Below are 17,881 nucleotides of genomic sequence, written 5' to 3'. Positions count from 1 at the left end.
CAATAGTTCTTATTGTCAGAAAATTGGTTCTCCCTTGACAAACTTTCACTCATTGCTTCTTGCCCTACTCTCAAGTGCTGTGGAGAATAAATCAACCGTCTCTTTTCTGTTGCAGCTGTTAAAGTATTGAAAGGCTGTTATCATGTCTCCCCTCAGCCTTGTCTTTATTAAGCTAAAATATCTAGTTCCTTTAACCATTTCTCATAGGATTTATCCTCCAGACCCTTTGTCATCTTTGTTGCTCTTCTCTGCACTTTTTCTAGGGCCTCAGTACCATTTTTGTATTGGGCTGACTAGATCTGGATGCAGTACTCCAAATATGGCCCCACCAATGTGATATAGAATGGTACTATCTCCTTCCGGGATCCTGATGTTATCCCTCTGTTGATGCAGCCTAGAACTGCATTAGCTTTTTTTGACAGTTACAGCACACTGCTGACTCATTCTTAAGCAGTGCTGCATCAGGATACATGGATCCTCTCATAGGATCTACTGTTAGATCTACCTGTGCATTTGATTTTTCCAGCCTAAGTGAAAAGTGACCTCACTTACCTTGCCACTGAGTTGCATCTTGTTGGATAGGGCCCAATATGCAAGTCACTTGAGATCCTTCTGAATCTTGAGTTGATCTTCCGAAGTGTTAGCGGTTCCCCCAGGTTTATGTCGTATGCAACTTGATGAATTATCCTTCTGTTCCTTCATCTAGATCATTTCTGAAAATGTTAAAAGAGTACTGGCCCTGACAGAACCTTGAGAATCCTTACTGCATGCTTCCCTACATGTAGATGTTTTTTTTTTCTTTGAGAACCACATGCTGAGTGCAGTTGATCAGCCAACTGCAGATCAATCTGTTGGAACTATCCCACATTGTTCTATCTTGCCCAAGAAGTAGGCTGTGTTCTTCATTTTCAGATGTCTTAAATCTTAACTACACTGTATTCATAGCATTTCCTTGGAGTTTTGAATTGGAATTAAGCTTAATTAAGCTAGGTGCTTAAGGCTTGGGATCTTCTAAATGTAATTTTCTTTAGTTCTTTGCAATGCTGTTCCAAATATTCCATGAAATTAATGTTCTGTTTTATGTTGTTTTTTCCCATTTTAGATTTGGCCTGGTACCTGGGCACCTCACATTGGAAACATGCACCTCAAATATGTCAACTAATCTAGGAGGGCCTATATTTCCTTTTCTTTTACTTTTTTTTAAATTTTGTTTGGAGAAGTCTGACCTTGGAAGAACTTGGGATTTTTTTTAATGTGCCTAACTAAACTATTTTTTCCACTGTGGGCTGTTACAATGGAAACTTGTTAGCCCATTGTTATAAGAACAAAATGAGTTACCTATTCAGCTGATTCTGTTCTCCAGTTAGTTTAGCCATTTTGAACTCAAATCGGATAAAGCTAGTGCTTTTGGCTAAACACTACTGAATGCTACTTGTATGCAACAGAGAACTAGGTGATTACATGATTTCAACCTTTTAGGGTGGTAAATACATGTATAATTGTTTACATACTTAAAAGGAAAATGTTGAGTAAATTTCATGTCGTATAGTGGCTCTACTTTATGTAGCCTGTATTAATGTGAAATATTTACCTGAATATTCAATAAAAAGATGAACATTACAAGATTTTGTGTACTAATATTAATAATATATTGATTGAATGCTAATACCCAGTGATGTTGCATTTGAATCTGAGAATTAAAACATTTTACTTTTTTAATCTGGATAAATTAATATAATATTTGCAAATTTCTTAAAGGTTTTCCCCAATTATATTAACAACTATTGGATCTTGTTAAATGAGACCATCAGATTGAACTATGAGTAAAATAACTGCAGAAGTCCCTATTCGTTTAATAGCACAATTCTAATGAAAGCATTGTTATATTCACCAGGAAAAGATGTATAAACAGGTGCTCAGAACACTGAAATATTTCAGATTAAGGTGCTTTTGAAATGAAGTAAAATGACAATTATTTTAAAATATTTCTCATATTCATCTTTTAAAAAGCTCAGTCCATTTTATTACATATAGACCATTACACAAGGTTTACACAGACATGATGCAATCCATCGTACAGTGAATTCCCTGTAGTGACAAGACTGCCATGGCAAAAGTAATCACACTTAGATTTCAAGAATATGATGATATAATAAAAACATTTTGTACTCAACACAATTTAAAAGATAGACACATCTAAAGCATCTGATCCTGCACAGGGAAACTAAGTCAATCTAAACTTTAATCTGAGCATAAATTATTTTTTGTGTGCAACAGTATCGTCTATGGATCACTGCCATTCACAGTTCAAAAAAGTCTGTGGGGTATGACTGCACATTTTTTGGTGAGAATCTTTTTATTCATGACAATGCTATTCTCAGAACTATTAAGGTGGTTGTGTCCTCTTAGTTTCATGTAGCCACCTTGAAGGTTTCCCAGGTTGTTAGGGCATGCATGTGCATATGCAAAAAAATGTTACCATTGGAATAAGTAGCAAAGCATTACTTCAGCAGTAGTCCAGGCAGTCTTCTGTGCATTCATCGCTACAGAATAAGAATGGCCAACATGTCTTTAATTTTACTCTAGGATCCTTTATTATTCACCATTGGCCATGCTAGTTACAGCTGCTGACAACTTGAATTTCAAAATAGCAAATTCATAATCAAATTATAAAATGGTGCTTATGCCAGAAGTCACATGGTGACTGTTGTACTGCAGTAAAAATTAGAAAATTTTGTGTGCTAAGGGACAAAATTATCAATGAAGATCTGTTCCTTAGTTTTTAATTCTAAAACAGTAGGTTTTTAATCCATAAAAACAGCTTTGAAATAAAAAGTATTTTGATTGCCCTAGTGAATGACTTGTACTTGAGGAAAGAGAAAGTGTAACTGCCAATTCTCTTGGACCTCACAGCTTCATTCATAAGTCATGGGGATTTATGGTACTTACACTATACTGAGCTGGGTTCATTTATTCATAACAGAACTAAATCACTGTCACAGCTGTAAAAAGACTAGATGGTCAAAACAAGCTAAAATTTAATTCCCATAGAATAGGTATTATTGGTAATAATATTGCTTGGTTTAGGAATTGGATATGCTACCTTTGAGCATTCTTCTTGGAGATACAAGTGATATATGTTGCAAGGAGTATTGTGATAAAACCATTTCTGAACATTGATTTGTTAATTACCTCAGATTAAATTATACTAACATGTTCTATACAGTAATTGGTGAAAAGGGTGCAGCCAGACCGCTGATGCTGTACTTCTATTAATTAGTTTAGCTTAAGGATATTTAAAGCCTTAAAACAGTTTGGAATTTGGATCCCTTAAAAATCATTTTCTAACCTAACTTTTTGCCAATGTCTCACTTGTCATCTGGGAACTATTTCAGATCCTTTAGCTAGTAATAGTAGTACGATAGCTGTTTACAGTGATGAATACTTTGACAAGACTGAAGAGGTCCTGATGTTTGAGAATGTGAAAATTATTCATCTTAAAATGCAAAATTAAAAAATACCACTTTTATAAGTTATTGTTATGTTTTTAACATTAAGAGTTGCCTGAACCACAAAACTGACAGAAAATAAATTGGAATAAATAAATCTATCCTTGTGTAAATATTTAAGATTCTTCGATGTTCAAAGGGAGAAACTACAGCCTTTCTAACAATAAAAATGTCTCTGCTGTCAGGTCCTAAATGTTTTATTGATCACTTTTACTTCATAGTGCCAATATGCTTGAAACACTCTTGGTCAAAGATGAAATATGAACCTTACACTCACTAGGCTTTTGAAAATTTTGCCTATGTTGCACAGGTGAATCTTTTTTTAAAAAAAAATAAAGTTTGTGTACTATTTTTTTCTTATTTCTTTCCAAAGGAAAAATGGAAAAACTCTATTGACATTCCATTACTTCTGTAGTATAGCATAGCTACCTTAAGACTGCTCTTGTTCACTCTTGTTAATGCTAGTGTTTTAGAATTCACAATATTTTCACATTCTCAAATGTCAGGACCTTTTCAAAATAATTATTTTTTTAATCTTTTTGGAAGGGGTTATCCTAAAATAGAACCTGCAACAAAGATATAGGTTCCTTTATTTTTTAAAATCTTGATTGTCCTAAATCATATCAAGCAGTTTGCCTCAGATTATGGTGCCAGCTGCAAGTGAATCGCCTTTCCCTGTGAGCAACTAGGTGAGAGAAGAATTAGGAGTGATGAGTAAGGTATGGATTTGATTCAAAAGACTCAGATTTGTAGTTAGAAAGGAATATGCTTCTAAAGAAATCTGATATAGAATGTTGAATTAATGCACTCATGATAATTTCAGTTCAGAAACTCAACACTAACACTTCCGGTGTTAGGTGTTGAAAGAGGTGGCAAAACCAATGCCTGCCATTTGTTCCCAATACAAAATTTATAGCACCCACAGTCTTAAGGATAAAAAAATAGTCACTTTGTTGCTCAGCAGTTTAGTACTAAAAACTACATTACAATATCTGCATTCACAATGAATATTCATCGTATAATGTGAATTAAATATATATCTCCTATGAATCATGAAGGAAATATGAATCTGAAAACTAAAATGAGAAACCACAGAAAATACTCATAAACAAGTAACAGCTTATTGAAGAACCAGGGGACCTGCATGTTTTATCAAGTCAAGGAATGGTATCAACAGAGGAAATTGTCCCAATAACATACCATGTTAATTGGATAGATAAATGCTGGCACAAGAGGACTGATTAAAAAAAGGATTAAACTGAATCTGGGGACCTGGAGAGGAAAATCAATGTGCTGCACTGCTATGTAGTGATAGTCTTGCTGCAACAGCCACTATTAAATCACACAGACCTAACAAAAGAGATGGAGTTGCATTATATATAACATCTCTACACAAATACACAAAACCAAGGATGAAAACCTAGAATCCATATGGGTCAATATAAAAGGGGGGGGGGGGGAACTATATTGCTATAGAAGTATGCTACAAGCCACCCAACCAAGAAGAAGAAATAAGTGAACTCTTTGCTAATCAATTAACAAATGTATGTAGGAAATGTACCACAGTAGTAATGTGAGACTATATTCTGATATCAACTGGGGGACAAGTGGGAGATCGAACAGATTCCTAACCAATTTAGCTGACAACTTTGTCATCCAAAAGATATAGGACGGAACTAGAAGAAAAACTATACTGGACCCAATTCTTACTAATCAAGAAGTAGTGATTGAGATAGTTGCCAGAACCTTGGGTGAGAGTGATCACGTCATACTGGAATTCAATATAATTCTAACACAAGCAATAGAATATAATCCAACCAGGGTCTTAAACTTCAAAAGAGCTAATTTTAACGAATTCAGAGCCTAAGCAAAATTTCGTGGATAAAAATCCTAAAGGGGAAAACAAATCGCGAAACATGGGAACACTAAAAAATATCCTAAAAGCCCAATCTAATACAATATCACTAAAAAAGAAAAACAAGAAATCCAAGAAGAAATCAGTATGGTTGCACAAAGATCTCTGATAAACTGAAAGACAAAAAGGATAAGTACAAAAAATGGAAAGGGGGACACATAACTAAGGCAGAATATCAGCAGATAGCCAGAATCTGAAAAGACAAAGTCAGGAAAGCAAAGGCTCAGAATGACTTGCAACAAAAGTCAAAGATAATTTTAAAAAATTGCTTTCAACATATAAATAACAAGAGAAAAAAAAGTAAAGGAAACAGTTGGTCCACTAAAGAGAGAAATGGCAAGGAAGTAACAGGCACTAGAGAGAAAGCAGTGTGTTCTGACTCAGCTCCCCAAACACTACAAACCCTCTGACATAATCTCAAAAAAATTCTTTATTAGGAGTGCCAGCAGCCCTGGCAAAAAGTTTGTCTCGCAGGCTAACAAGTCTGGACAAACGGAAGATGAATAGTTGTCTATTCATCTCCACCTCCTGCCTTTTATCCCCAGAGCTAGAGTGGGCCTTAGCTAGCAGCAGTGGCTCTTCCTTCCCCAGGATTGGCCCACAGCTTTCCACTGCTCTGCTCTTCCCTGCCTTCTGCACAGCTGCACATCAGACACTGGACCCAGCTGTTCCTCTTCATCAACCACCTCCAGACCTGGTGGGTGTTGACTCTCCATCTGAGGGCTGACAGATAGCCCAGGTTCGTTCGTTCTTTCTTTCTTTCTTTCTCTCTCTCTCTCTCTCTCTCTCTCTCTCTCTCTCTCTCTCTCTCTCTCTCATAACAATAATCTGTAAACATTTAGAAAAAAACAAAATTATAACTAGAAGTCAGCATGAGTTTGTTAAAAACAGATCATGACAAACAAATGTTTATTTCATTCGTTGACAAAATGACTTAATACATCAGCGAAATGCTGTGGATTTAGTATATTTAGATTTCAGCAAGGCATTTGACAAAGACCACAACCTACTTCTTGGTAAGCTAGGAAAAAGTGGGATAGACAGCATCATCATCAAATGAATTTGTAACTGGCTGACAAACCATACTCAAAAAGTCATTCTTAACAGTACTAGATCTACATGGAGGAAAATAATCAGTGGGATGCTCTTCAAGGGCTGCCCCATGTAGAGCGCATTACAGTAGTTCCATCTGGCAGCTCTTTCAACACCCTGGGATGCCATTAAGTGAAGGACACCCAGGAATCAAAAAAGCCACATGGAGTCAATTCTGTCAGGGGTTTGAATCAGTTTCTGTTGCCAAAGGCTTACCATGTCCTCAGAAAAACTGTTTATCAGATGTTTAGGAAAATTCCCAAGTGCCCACTGGAAATAACAGATCTATCAGGCAACTGAGGTGAACTCACCTAACAGCTAAATTGTGCACTCAGGTGGCAATTAATCTTAATTGAAACAATATGACCACAGTAACTGACTAGATAAATGATGATCTGAATATGAAGGGCACTATAACTCCTAGGCAAGCGTGAGTATAACTGCATGAAAGTTTTCGAGCACTGGAGACAAGCCTATGGAAGCCAAGTCTGGAGTATTGCTAGAGAAGCATAACTGGAAAATGTATCTATAAATCAAGAGGTATCCAAGAAATGATTCAATCATCTAAGGATGGCAGTAATCCATTTTCATTATTAGAAATTTATCATATATCTTGCAACTGTAGATCTATATTTGAACTACAAAACATAGTATTCACACTTGGCTAGAAAGAATATGAAAGATATTGCTGGCTAGAACAGAAAAAAACAACAGTAGCCATACACTTACTGGTATGTAATGGGCGTAAAAATTACATTTACAAACACAGTCTACGCATGGCTGAAAGAAGTTACTGAGATTTATAAAGATTTGAACAAGTTTAACAAGAGGAAAAAGAATATGAAGATTAAAAAGAACCTTATGTTACACTAAACTGAAAAAAAACCCTTGTGAATTAACCAAGTAGGGGGAGGGCGTTTCAAAAAAGACCAATAAAAGTTACCTCCTTTGGAACTTCTTTGAATCAGACCAATTACAAATTTACCAGGACAAAAAGCCCAAATAGAAACTAGCTTTTCAGAATTCCTGTGACATGGCCTAATTAGAAATCGCATTGATTATAAATGCAAGACATATACACATACAGCCAAGCACAATAGCCTCTCTGAAACTTTCAGTTTAACAAACATAGATACCTGCTACTATTTTATATTAAAAGCTACCTGTCAAATCCAGGAAAAATTACAATATCAAAAATGTTGAATGCTGGCAAAGCAAAAAGCTGTTGACAGCATCCCTCCATAAAAGCCCCATAGAATGCAAGGGGCAACGAAGTCCTCAAGGACCATCCACTCTTCTGTGAAATTACTCTGGTTTACTAAACTTTTTTCATGAATTCCTTTGCTTCCATATAAACCTGTCTCCAGATATTTTATAAAATAGTAAAAATTATTTCAGGGCTTTGTTTATGATGTTTTAAATGAGAAACACTAGGCAAACAGCAACTATTCCTGTTCCAGTCTATCAGCTACAAAAGAAAAGATACCAGAGGCAACCAGTTAAATGAATAATAAAATGAAAAATGGTTTTAATACAGCCATATAAAATAAATAAGAACAAAGTCTAGCAATAAAAGGATTTTCTAAAATTTATTTTTAACATCTGTTCCTGATTTTAGTAAACATCGGTTCCTCTTTAGTGCTGAGCCCTGCTCAAAAACAGAAAACAGGTTTTTTTTTTCCTTTGTCTTTTCTTTTCAACAGGCACACTTTAGAGAACAGAAGGTGGAGTGAATTCTGCAGGCAAACATGGAACAACGTACTTATTGAGAAAAGAAAAATAAACAGGAAGACTTTACAGTAGCTATCTGAAGAAACTGTTTAGAGTTAACACCAGTATGGCATTTAGGATTCATTATACAACTTAAAAGCAGTATTTGCAAAATTGTTGTTTTTAATCTGTCATCTTCTTCAAAAAGGTACACTTCTTAAATAAGTGTTTTTTTTAATTCAATCAAAAAATGTTCATTGATTATGATGTGATCAAGTTGGAAAATGCAACTTTTGATTAGACAGATGTTAAGAAAATAAAGTTATTCCTCTAATGGTTAAGAAGTCAAATCTCCCTGGACTAGGTTGCCTTTCAGACATGGTCCATTTTCACATTGTCAAGTTCCTGGGCTCAGGTAAATCTTATAAGCATTCAGGTCCAAACAGGTTGACTCCTTGCTCATGCTCTACTGCAGTGCATCTCCTCCAGGCAAGTTCTTTGTTTCAGCAATAAGCCTTTTGACTCCAACCATCCACTGGCTTACTTCACCAACATGGTCCACCATTAGGGAGCGATGAATCTCATCAGCTTCATCCCAATGCTGACTCTTGAGCTCTGAAAAAAAGTAAAAAAAGCATCTCAAATCTTATACAGTTGCTTTCAATCTATAAAATATAACCATAAACATCCCAAAACAATTTTAAAACAAGCACATCACACTTGGAATTTCTCAAAGGCGCATAATCACATCACCAATGACTGGCTGATGTAACAGCTTGGCTCACTGCATTAGAGAAGAACCAAATCTTCAGCACCTTGTGAATGGCCATCATGCCATCCCAAGCTTACAGAGGATACATTGTTCCAGAGGACAGGTGCTATGGCAGAAAAGGCACATTTCCTGGATCTCATCAGATGACAATAGGGAGCTGGAATACACTTGCATTGTCAGATATTGTGGGATGTGCAAAAATGGTTGGAGACAAGCAGTTCTAACAGCTTTATAAGTAATAACCAACAGCTTGAATTGCTCTCAGAAGCTACTGGAAGCCCATGCAGCTTAGGAAATGTGCTATATGGGTGTACCACACATAACTATCTGCACCACTGCATTTTGGAGCAGTTACAGCTTCTAAGTGGTTTGCAGAGTCATGGCAGACTGTGACCAAAGCATGCATGACTCCATGAATAGGACCTCTCTGTCTAAGAACATGTATACTTTGCACACAGGAGGATTCTGTGCAAAAACAGTAATCCTTTCCTCTGGGACCCTCTGAAGTTGTAATCTGACCATCAACTCAAAAACCTTCCTCTACAAGGGAAGACTGGAGACAAGTTTAAAATTATCTAGTATCTTTGGGTCCAGCAACGTTTTTTTGAAAAGCCGACGGATCATTGCTACCATAAATGTGGGTGGGACTAACTCCTCACTATTGCCGAACTGTATGTTGTCTCCCATTAGGTCTTAACTAGGCAGGAATGATATGGATCTAAAACACATGAACCAAACCCTAAGGATTCTGACCACTTCCTTAAAATCAATTGGCTCAAACTCTTCCCAAACAACTAGATAAGATCAGTCAACTTCGCACAAAACTGGGAAAAAAATCAATGCACCCGCAGATAAAACAATAATCAGAAAAGTACTCAAATGTGCTGAGATGACAATAGAACTAAAAGAAAGAAAAGAATCAGATTTCTATAAAATATGGAATAAAATTTATAAGTGGCTAGAAAACAGAAGCCAAAACAGAAGATAGCGAATGTAAATATATGGTGATATAAATAATCAATATTATTATAAGTGTTAGCACTACTGTTGTTATATTACAGGACAAGGTTGAAGTAATAGGAAGGCAATGCAGAATGGAGAATTATACAGGCTAAACAGGAAATCTGATACAGAAGGCTGCAAAATTACTTTATATTGTTATGTATATTTTGTGTTTTGTTTGTTCTTGTGGTGTTTCTCTTTGTTTTTAAAGATTAAAACAGTCAATAAAATTATTTTTTTAAAAAGATCAGTCAATTTCACTACTCAGAGCAAACCTAAGTGACTTTTTCCATCAGATGCCCTCAAGCTCTTTTTAAAAAAAGAATTATTAAACATTTCAACATTAAAAACACAATTCCACTTGTTACAGCATTTCTGTATCAATGTGACTCATATAAACATAATTTCTAATTATATAAATTACTATACTATGTATTATATACTCATTTAAACTATAATATTTACAAATATATACATTTTTCTCTCTTTTTGATATAAATCTTACATATATATATAAATTCTTATATAGGAGCTTTATGTCTATCTTCCAGCCAATTGTACCCTATATTCCAGATTTTATAATATTACGATTCTTCTCTATCCTTTAATTCCATGGTTAACCTCAAGCTCTTATATCTGCCCTGCAGGTGTTTCCTGACACTTTCCCCAAAAAGGATTGGGTCAACTAAAACAGGATCTCTTAACAGTAACTGAGGAGACTGAATAAGAGTAGAAAAAACTAGTGATATTTTCCTGCTCTTTTGGCCACAGAAAGGGTTACTAAGGGCTCTTATCCAATTTCATTTGTATTCACTTCCTCCAATGGCATTCTGAAGCCACAGTGGTGCAGTCTGAGCCAATGCTACTGTTGCCCTTCAATTCCAAACAATGAAAAGTTGTCAAAGAGCTTGAGGGACATTTCCAAATTCTCTCTAAAACCCAAAAGGCTTCATTAGGAACCTGAGGCAGAGTAATAAAATAGATTCTGCCTCCACAATAATCAAGAGCTAAAAAGAAACAGACAAAATAATCTTAGTCAACTACCCTCTAGCAGCATCACACATTGCTAAGAAAACTGCTCTGGTTTAAGTATGTGCAGAGTTCCCTCAGATGGGATTTTGCCAGTTCTATTAAATCAATATTTCTGCTACCTCTAGTACAATACACAGCTGAGGCTGAAGATTACAAAAAGAAATCACTACTGTGGTATAGCCGGCTATAGGTGTATTCCTTACCTTCTGTTAGAATTCCCATCCTTTTTCTTACAGGGGAAGATAATTTGCCTTGTGTCCACATTTCCTGCAGAATTACCAAGCGTTTATGGATATCATCACAAACCTGTTTCTGAATACAGAAGCAAATTATTATCAGGTACCTCTTTTTGGAGGGGGGGGTCATATTTACAAATTCTAGCCATAGCAGGTGGCCATTCTCATGGTCCTTTCCTAAGATGCAGGAAAAGCAAAGCATTCAATAATGCTATGATTCAATCAAATCAACAACTCTGGAATCATTTGCTTACATACATTTTTACCCTCTCAGCTAATCCCACTGCAGCCTCCTAATGTACAGCCAGTGCCTAAAGCTTATCTATAGAGACTTTATGACAAGAACTGAATGTAAACATTGTAAAGATCTTTAAAAATTCATTTTGCATGCCACATTTTAAACCAGCTGTCACAGGTTTCTAGGAGATGTTGGGTTTCTTCAGAATTTTGTAAATATGTTGTGGAACTTTAAAAAAAAACCTTGTATGTAACAATAGATAGAAAAGGCTCTCTATTGAGCTGCAAATACTAAATTTTGGAAGACTGATATTTCAATATAACCCTCCTCTAAGGTCATATAAATGAACTTTGGTTTTGCCTTAATTGCAATAATCCCTTTTAAAGATGAAACTCACATCATCATTAATATTACAAACTTTGGGTTACAAACAGAAGGAAAATGTTATTTCAATAGGAAAACAATTACAGAGAACTTTACGTTAGCTCTCTAATGGCAGGAAATGAAATGGAGATGGCATGAGGAGATCTGCCTTAAAAACAATTACAGAGACATTACTGTTACAGTAAGTAAGACATGATGATGAGACACAAACAACTTCATTCTACAGTAAAATCCTCAAAAAGCTGGTAGCTCTCTTACCTGCACAAAGTTCCTACAGTTGTTCAGAGCCTCATGCAAGGAAGAAAGCACATCCTCTACCTCATATTCCTTGTCAGTTTCTACAACAGATGGTGTTGTGGCATCAGCTCTCTGAAAAGAGGTTGGCGGTCCAGGAGGAGGCAGGTTCACAGACTGTGGGACAAGCAATCCAACTGAGAGAGTAGACACAGATTGTGTTAAAAGAAAGATGTGTACAGCATTAATCCACTTTAGTGGAGAGAAAAAATGGGTCTTAAATTAAAAAGCTAGTAGATAAATTAAGCATAGCTGCTTTGGCAATACTAGCCCCTTAGAATCAAATACAATTACCCCAATTTTGGCCATTCTTGGGAATTGCCCATAAATAAAAACATTGAAATGGAAACCTCAGGGTTATAGACTAAATTAGGAAATAAGAAAGTAATCTCGAAAGAGGCACTGGGTGGTCTGTAAGGCTGTCAAAAAAGCTACATATGTTCACCAAGTCGCAAAGACTTAAGTTTCCAGCATGACCGAAACCAAGAATCAGAACAAAATAAAGAGAATGGGAAAAGTAATCTGCTCTCTCCAGGCACAAAAAGCGATGCATACTCCTAAAAATTAAATTAAATAAATACAGGGCAGGATTTTTACAGATTTTCAAACCGTCCCCAACCTGGGCTAGAGGCAAGGGAGGGGTGCGGCACCGTTTCGGGCTCCTTTCCTTCACTTGCCGCCGCCACTCTTCTCCGGAAGGGACCCCGCTGGGTCAAGCCGCTGGAACGAGCCGGACGCTGCTGCAGCCCGTAGGAGAATTCCGGGGGGTCATTCCAGCCGCGCTGCCGGTTCCCTGCAAAAGAAACAGATGATCAGCCGCCAGGCTCTCGCAACAACCACCACCTTTCTCCCGCCACGCAGCTCACCGGGCTTGACATAGAGCTCCGCCATCACCACACTTCCGCCCGGCGCGCTTGCCTGAATGGCGAGCGGCTCTCTCCCAGGCCATTTCCCGTCGCCCGCGATGACGTGGACGGCCTCCTGTCAGTCTTTGGCGGTGGGGGGGGGGGAGTTCACGGAAGAGGAGAGAGGGCGTGGCCCTGCCGTCCGACTCAGAGGGCGCTGACGCTTCGTGACGGTTGTTACGTCCGGCGAGGGGGGGTCTTGGCGCTCCTGAAGGTCGCAGGCGATTTTCTGAGGGGCGAAGACCCTTTTGGAGGAAAAGACGGAGCGAGAAAATGCTTTCATCCTTTTCGTTCCGTTTTTCATATACAATGCAGGACTTGGTATCAATGGTAAAACAAATAAGTGTTTGTTATGTTGTAAGCTGCCCAGCGTCATCTGTGGTAAGATGGGTGAACCCAGTCGCCGCTCACTCGCTACCCCGCCTGTCAGTACCAGGCTTGCCCCGCCCACCCCCTTCAGCTGTTGGACAAGCCCACGTGGCGCGCCCTCTGCCTGGATTCCTCCCCCTTCATTGGAAACTAGGCAGCTGTCAAAGAGGAGGGAGCAGCGCGCGCCACGTGGGCTTGTCCAACAGCCAAATCCTCACCTCCTGATCCTTCTTCGGCTGTTGGACAAGCCCACGTGGTGCACGCTGCTCCCTTCTCTTTGACAGCCACCTTCTTTCCAATTTGGGGGGAGGGGTCCATGCGTTTTTCCTCCCTCTGTTTGCATGGATTCCCCACTCCCATTGGAAACGAGGCGGCTGTCACACACACACACACACACACCGCATGTGTAAAGGACTGGATTTACACTACATATCTGTGATGGTGAACCTATGGTATGCATGCCAGAGGCAACACACAGAGCCCTCTCTGTGGGCATGTGTGCCATAGCCCCAGCTCAACCAGCTGGTTGCCATGTTTCTGCATCTGGCATGTGCATGTGCGTGCATTCTGGTTTGGGCACTCTGTGCCTAAAAGGTTCGCCATCACTGTTATATATATTCAACCACTCATTTGTGCACCAATAGAATTGTTAGGAGACAGAAACCAAACATAAAGCAAATATAGCTTTAATATATATTAGTACTTTATTTGACCAATGTAGATAGATAAAAAGTATAACTGAGGTAGACTTGAGTCTATCTTCATCCAGAATTACTTATTAAAAGAAAGAAAAGGAATTATATCAAGAATGAAACGGAAACGTAAAATGTAATGCATTTGCAGATCCATCCTTCTTCCTACCAGTGTCATCTATCCATTATATAGATCCCATAGATTAGTGATCTAGTAGTCATTTTCACAATGCTAGTGCAACAGGTATTATTACATCTTTTGAAAAAGAAATCTTCCTTCTTATTATTTTTCTCTTGTAAGAATCATCAATGTTGGCTCATCAAATGATGATCTGAGTCTCGATGATGCTTCCAAGACTGGTAGAATGGCCATGTTATAAATAACAATCATGTATGCAAGACCTATGCATGCATAGTTTCCTACAAACATTTTGTTAAGAAAGCACTGGGATTATGTGCATCATTTGATCTGCTTACTATGGTCAGGTACTTGTTTCAGAATAGTTGTTTCCTAGTATCTGCATGACTGGCAACATTATTTATTGATGATGTTCAAATGTTAAAAGAAATGCAGATTTAATCAAATTTTTTAAAAAAAGATTGAGAAGGGGAATTATATAAACTAGTACAGTGAGAACTATGCTTGGACCGATAAAGTATACTAATTAGTATATTAATTATTAAATGAAAATATTGAGATTCGTGGTCCAAACACATTTGAGTGACATTAGCTTGGAGAATATTGATGTCAATTATTTATTACTTTTTCAGGAATAACTTCAGATCAAGAATTTATATTAATCCAAGCATGTATCTAGAGATTCAGTAGTTTTTTCTTCTCTTGAGCTTATTTCCAGTGTCACATTCCAAGAGTTCAAACTACAACTAGAAAAAGAACCATGTTCATGTCGTAGCTTAACTATAAAAAATCATGGGTTGTTACTGAATGAAGATGAATTGGCTGCTTTGCTCCTACTTATCAATCCCTGGGCAATTGGAGCAAGACTTTAACTTTACGCAGTGATTATGATGTTGCTTGCTCTTAGTAGCAAACAGCACCTTCAATTGTTTTTGTGCAGCATTGCTTTTCCCTTGCCCCCCTCCCCCTCCCCAACAAGCTTGCCTCTCCCACAGAGTTTCTATGTAGCAAAGAACTGCAAGAAATATGCATAGCATGTCCCGAATCTGTCAGGATCCTTCTTTAGGATCCACTCTTGTTTGGCTGTATTGGTTTTTTCGCTTCAGTGAAGGAGTTTCACAAACAAAATTATGCTAGTTACATTCATAGCCTGGACATCAGAGGACAGTGCCATTAAGGCTCATCTGGGACCCACCAGACTTTGTTTTAATCTTAGGAAGTGTGTAGTATGGAATGTTTTTGGCGGAAGGTTTCAAAGAAAGAGAACAATCCCCTCTTGCACGTTGTAGCCCCACTGCTGGTTTTCTGCAAGGAGGGTCCTGTGATGGGAAATGAGCAAACGGGTGAATCAAGCGACATTGTCCTTTTCAGCTTCATAATGGAGTGTGAACTACTTTTTGTTCTCATTCGTGATGCCACTAAGCATTTTTGATACTGGACCTATCAAAGAAACACATAAATTGCAGTGAATTTAGAGACTACATAACCAGTCATGATTTACAAAAACCTAAATTAGCATGTGTTTTTTTTTGTCCTAAAAATCTTCTTGCTATCATATTAATGGCAAAGACTCATTCATTTCCTGTTGACTAAAAGATAAAACGTGGCAATAGTTTACCGTTGCTTTAATCTGTAATGTCTTTCTTCCTTACTTCCCAAACTAGACTACAAACCTAAGATTCCTTGTTATCTCCCATTCCAGTGTGACTAGGTTCAATCTTGCTTAGCTTTTTCAAGTTCAGGCAAGATGCTGTAAGGACATACAATCCAGTAAGTTATTTGGAGAAACCTGAATATATAAAATATTATAGTTTAATCCGAAAATACTCATTCAAAATTCTGCAGCTGCAATTGGCCAGATATTTTATAATTCTCTTATATAGTGATTAAAACTAAGTTCAATTATTTGATAATATTCTGATTTTCTGGCTAGATCCTAATTATCAGATATAATGCATAGCAATATTATACCAAATGATCTCCACAAAAAGATTGATTTCACTCATTCTTAGGATGCTCTATAATGTTTAATTAAGGTCTGACTTTCTCTTTTTCCCAGAGCTAAGCTGTAGGAAATGCTTCTGGCAGAATGGTTTAGAAGTCCTCACTTAAATAGAATAAAATATTTCAAGTGTTTTATTCTAAATAGCAATATGCAATAATAATTTCTTCTTTTAGACAAGATACTTGATCTTTATATCTTCAAGTATTTCAAGAACGATGAATACTGAGCCAGAAAACAATGTATTGGGTGTGATGGGCAGTGGAACTAAGAATGGTAGGAAGATAAAATGTATGCAAGCTTAAGAAGAAGCTTCTTTAGAAGACTAATACTTTTCCTGAAGTCTGCTCTGGTTTGTTTTATTTTCACAGCATTTACCATACATGCAGCCTGTACTGCTTCTGAGATGGTCCCAGCATCTGGTTCACACCAAAAGGCTGTGCATTGGAAATGTTGTTTCCCCATGTCAACAATAAGTCCAAATGTGTGGGCATCTCTCCCAATCCCAATAAAAGTCACGTAGCGTACTTGACATTCCCAAATGCAGGGATCTTTCTCCTCTTCAGCCTTAAAGAATACAAAACAATTCAATCAGATTACACTAAGAGTGCTCATTGCATTTATCCCAATTCTCCTCCAGGTACTAGTTGCAAGCTTTAGGTGTTTTTCACATAGGAATCAAATTTATACTTTATTTCTTTTTAAAAAAATACCTATTCCTAACACAAAAATAAATTACTTGATCAGCCTCATAAATGTGATGCAGTGAATGTGATGCCCTGCCAAATCCAAACAAATCCCATTATGGTGTATACATCCAGCAGGCAGGACTTGAATCAGAGGTGGTATTCAGCAGGTTATGATCAGTTCTGGAGAACTGGGAGTGGAAATTTTGAGTAACTTGAAGAACCAGTAAATACCACCTCTGACTGACCCCGCCCACATATCTTCTTTGCCTCCTGAGTCCCAGGTAATCGGGAGGGAATGGAGATTTTACAGTATCCTTCCCATGCCACGCCCATCAAGCCACGCCCACAGATCTGGTAGTAATTTTTTTTGAATACCACCACTGGCTTGAAACTTCTAGTTCAGGAATGTCAAAACTCAAGGTCTGCGGGCTGGATCCAGCCCATGGGGCCACCTGGAAACAGCAAAGAACCAGCCTGTGGTGCCTCTGCCAGCAAAAACGGAGGTTGGAAGGGCCCTGTGCAGGCCCCATTTTTGGCTGCAATGGCCTCCTGCATCCCATGGGGGCTCCATGTTCACTGGCAGAGGGCTAGCAAAATAAAATAAAAACAAAATAAAAGGAGAAATATTTCCCCTTTTGCATTTGAGTATGCAAGAAGGGACAGGAAAGGAAAAAGGGAAAGAGAAAAATAAGAAAAGATGGGAAGAGAACAAGGAAGGAAAAATAAGCAAAGGTGGAAGGAAGAATAAAGGAGAATGAAGAGGGAAGGAAAAGGAAGGAAGGAAGGAAGGAAGGAAGGAAGGAAGGAAGGAAGGAAGGAAAGAAGGAAAGAAGGAAAGAAGGAAAGAAGGAAAGAAGGAAGGAAGGAAGATTATGAGGGTCTGAGGGAAGTCTTGCCTTAG

The 17,881-nt window shown here is 37.7% G+C and overlaps 3 protein-coding genes across 9 annotated transcripts in view; 1 reads left to right on the top strand and 2 right to left on the bottom strand.

The window, feature by feature from the left end:
* Nucleotides 1–1,623, top strand: part of ANKHD1 (ankyrin repeat and KH domain containing 1) — a 122,382-nt gene extending 120,759 nt beyond the window's left edge. For all 7 annotated transcript variants that reach the window (XM_087721855.1, XM_087721854.1, XM_087721852.1 and 4 more), the window contains one exon: nt 1,103–1,623. In XM_087721855.1, the coding sequence (XP_087577981.1) occupies nt 1,103–1,162 (60 nt within the window). In that variant the 3' untranslated portion in view covers nt 1,163–1,623. The remainder of the gene's footprint in view (nt 1–1,102) is intronic.
* A 6,397-nt stretch (nt 1,624–8,020) lies between these two features.
* SRA1 (steroid receptor RNA activator 1) lies at nt 8,021–13,197 on the bottom strand. Its single transcript, XM_014066722.2, has 5 exons — nt 13,051–13,197; nt 12,804–12,977; nt 12,149–12,321; nt 11,236–11,344; nt 8,021–8,841 (listed from the first exon to the last, which is right to left on the bottom strand). Exons 1-5 carry the CDS (start codon nt 13,073–13,075, stop codon nt 8,693–8,695), a joined length of 630 nt encoding a protein of 209 aa, XP_013922197.2. The 5' UTR covers nt 13,076–13,197; the 3' UTR covers nt 8,021–8,692.
* A 943-nt stretch (nt 13,198–14,140) lies between these two features.
* Nucleotides 14,141–17,881, bottom strand: part of APBB3 (amyloid beta precursor protein binding family B member 3) — a 50,987-nt gene continuing 47,246 nt past the window's right edge. The window contains exons 11-12 of the mRNA XM_014066716.2: nt 16,670–16,858; nt 14,141–15,729 (exon numbers count right to left, since the gene is read on the bottom strand). Of these exons, the coding sequence (XP_013922191.2) occupies nt 15,502–15,729; nt 16,670–16,858 (417 nt within the window). The 3' untranslated portion in view covers nt 14,141–15,501. The remainder of the gene's footprint in view (nt 15,730–16,669; nt 16,859–17,881) is intronic.

This window comes from Thamnophis sirtalis, unplaced genomic scaffold (genome assembly GCF_051295495.1).
Source record: "Thamnophis sirtalis isolate CommonGarterSnake01/CBP01778 unplaced genomic scaffold, rThaSir2_p1.2 scaffold_8, whole genome shotgun sequence".
NCBI classification, from domain to species: domain Eukaryota; kingdom Metazoa; phylum Chordata; class Lepidosauria; order Squamata; family Natricidae; genus Thamnophis; species Thamnophis sirtalis.
This window is presented reverse-complemented; position numbering and strand designations above follow the sequence as displayed.

Bases quoted from the DNA above. Each gene is read 5' to 3' on its own strand.
- SRA1 (XM_014066722.2), bottom strand. From the start codon at position 13,075: ATGGCGGAGCTCTATGTCAAGCCCG. The intron at 12,322-12,803 runs GTTGGGGACGGT...CTACTCTCTCAG, and splicing joins CTCCCTTGCCTCTAGCCCAG to TTGGATTGCTTGTCCCACAG. The intron at 11,345-12,148 runs GTAAGAGAGCTA...TTCTGTATTCAG, and splicing joins ACTGTAGGAACTTTGTGCAG to AAACAGGTTTGTGATGATAT.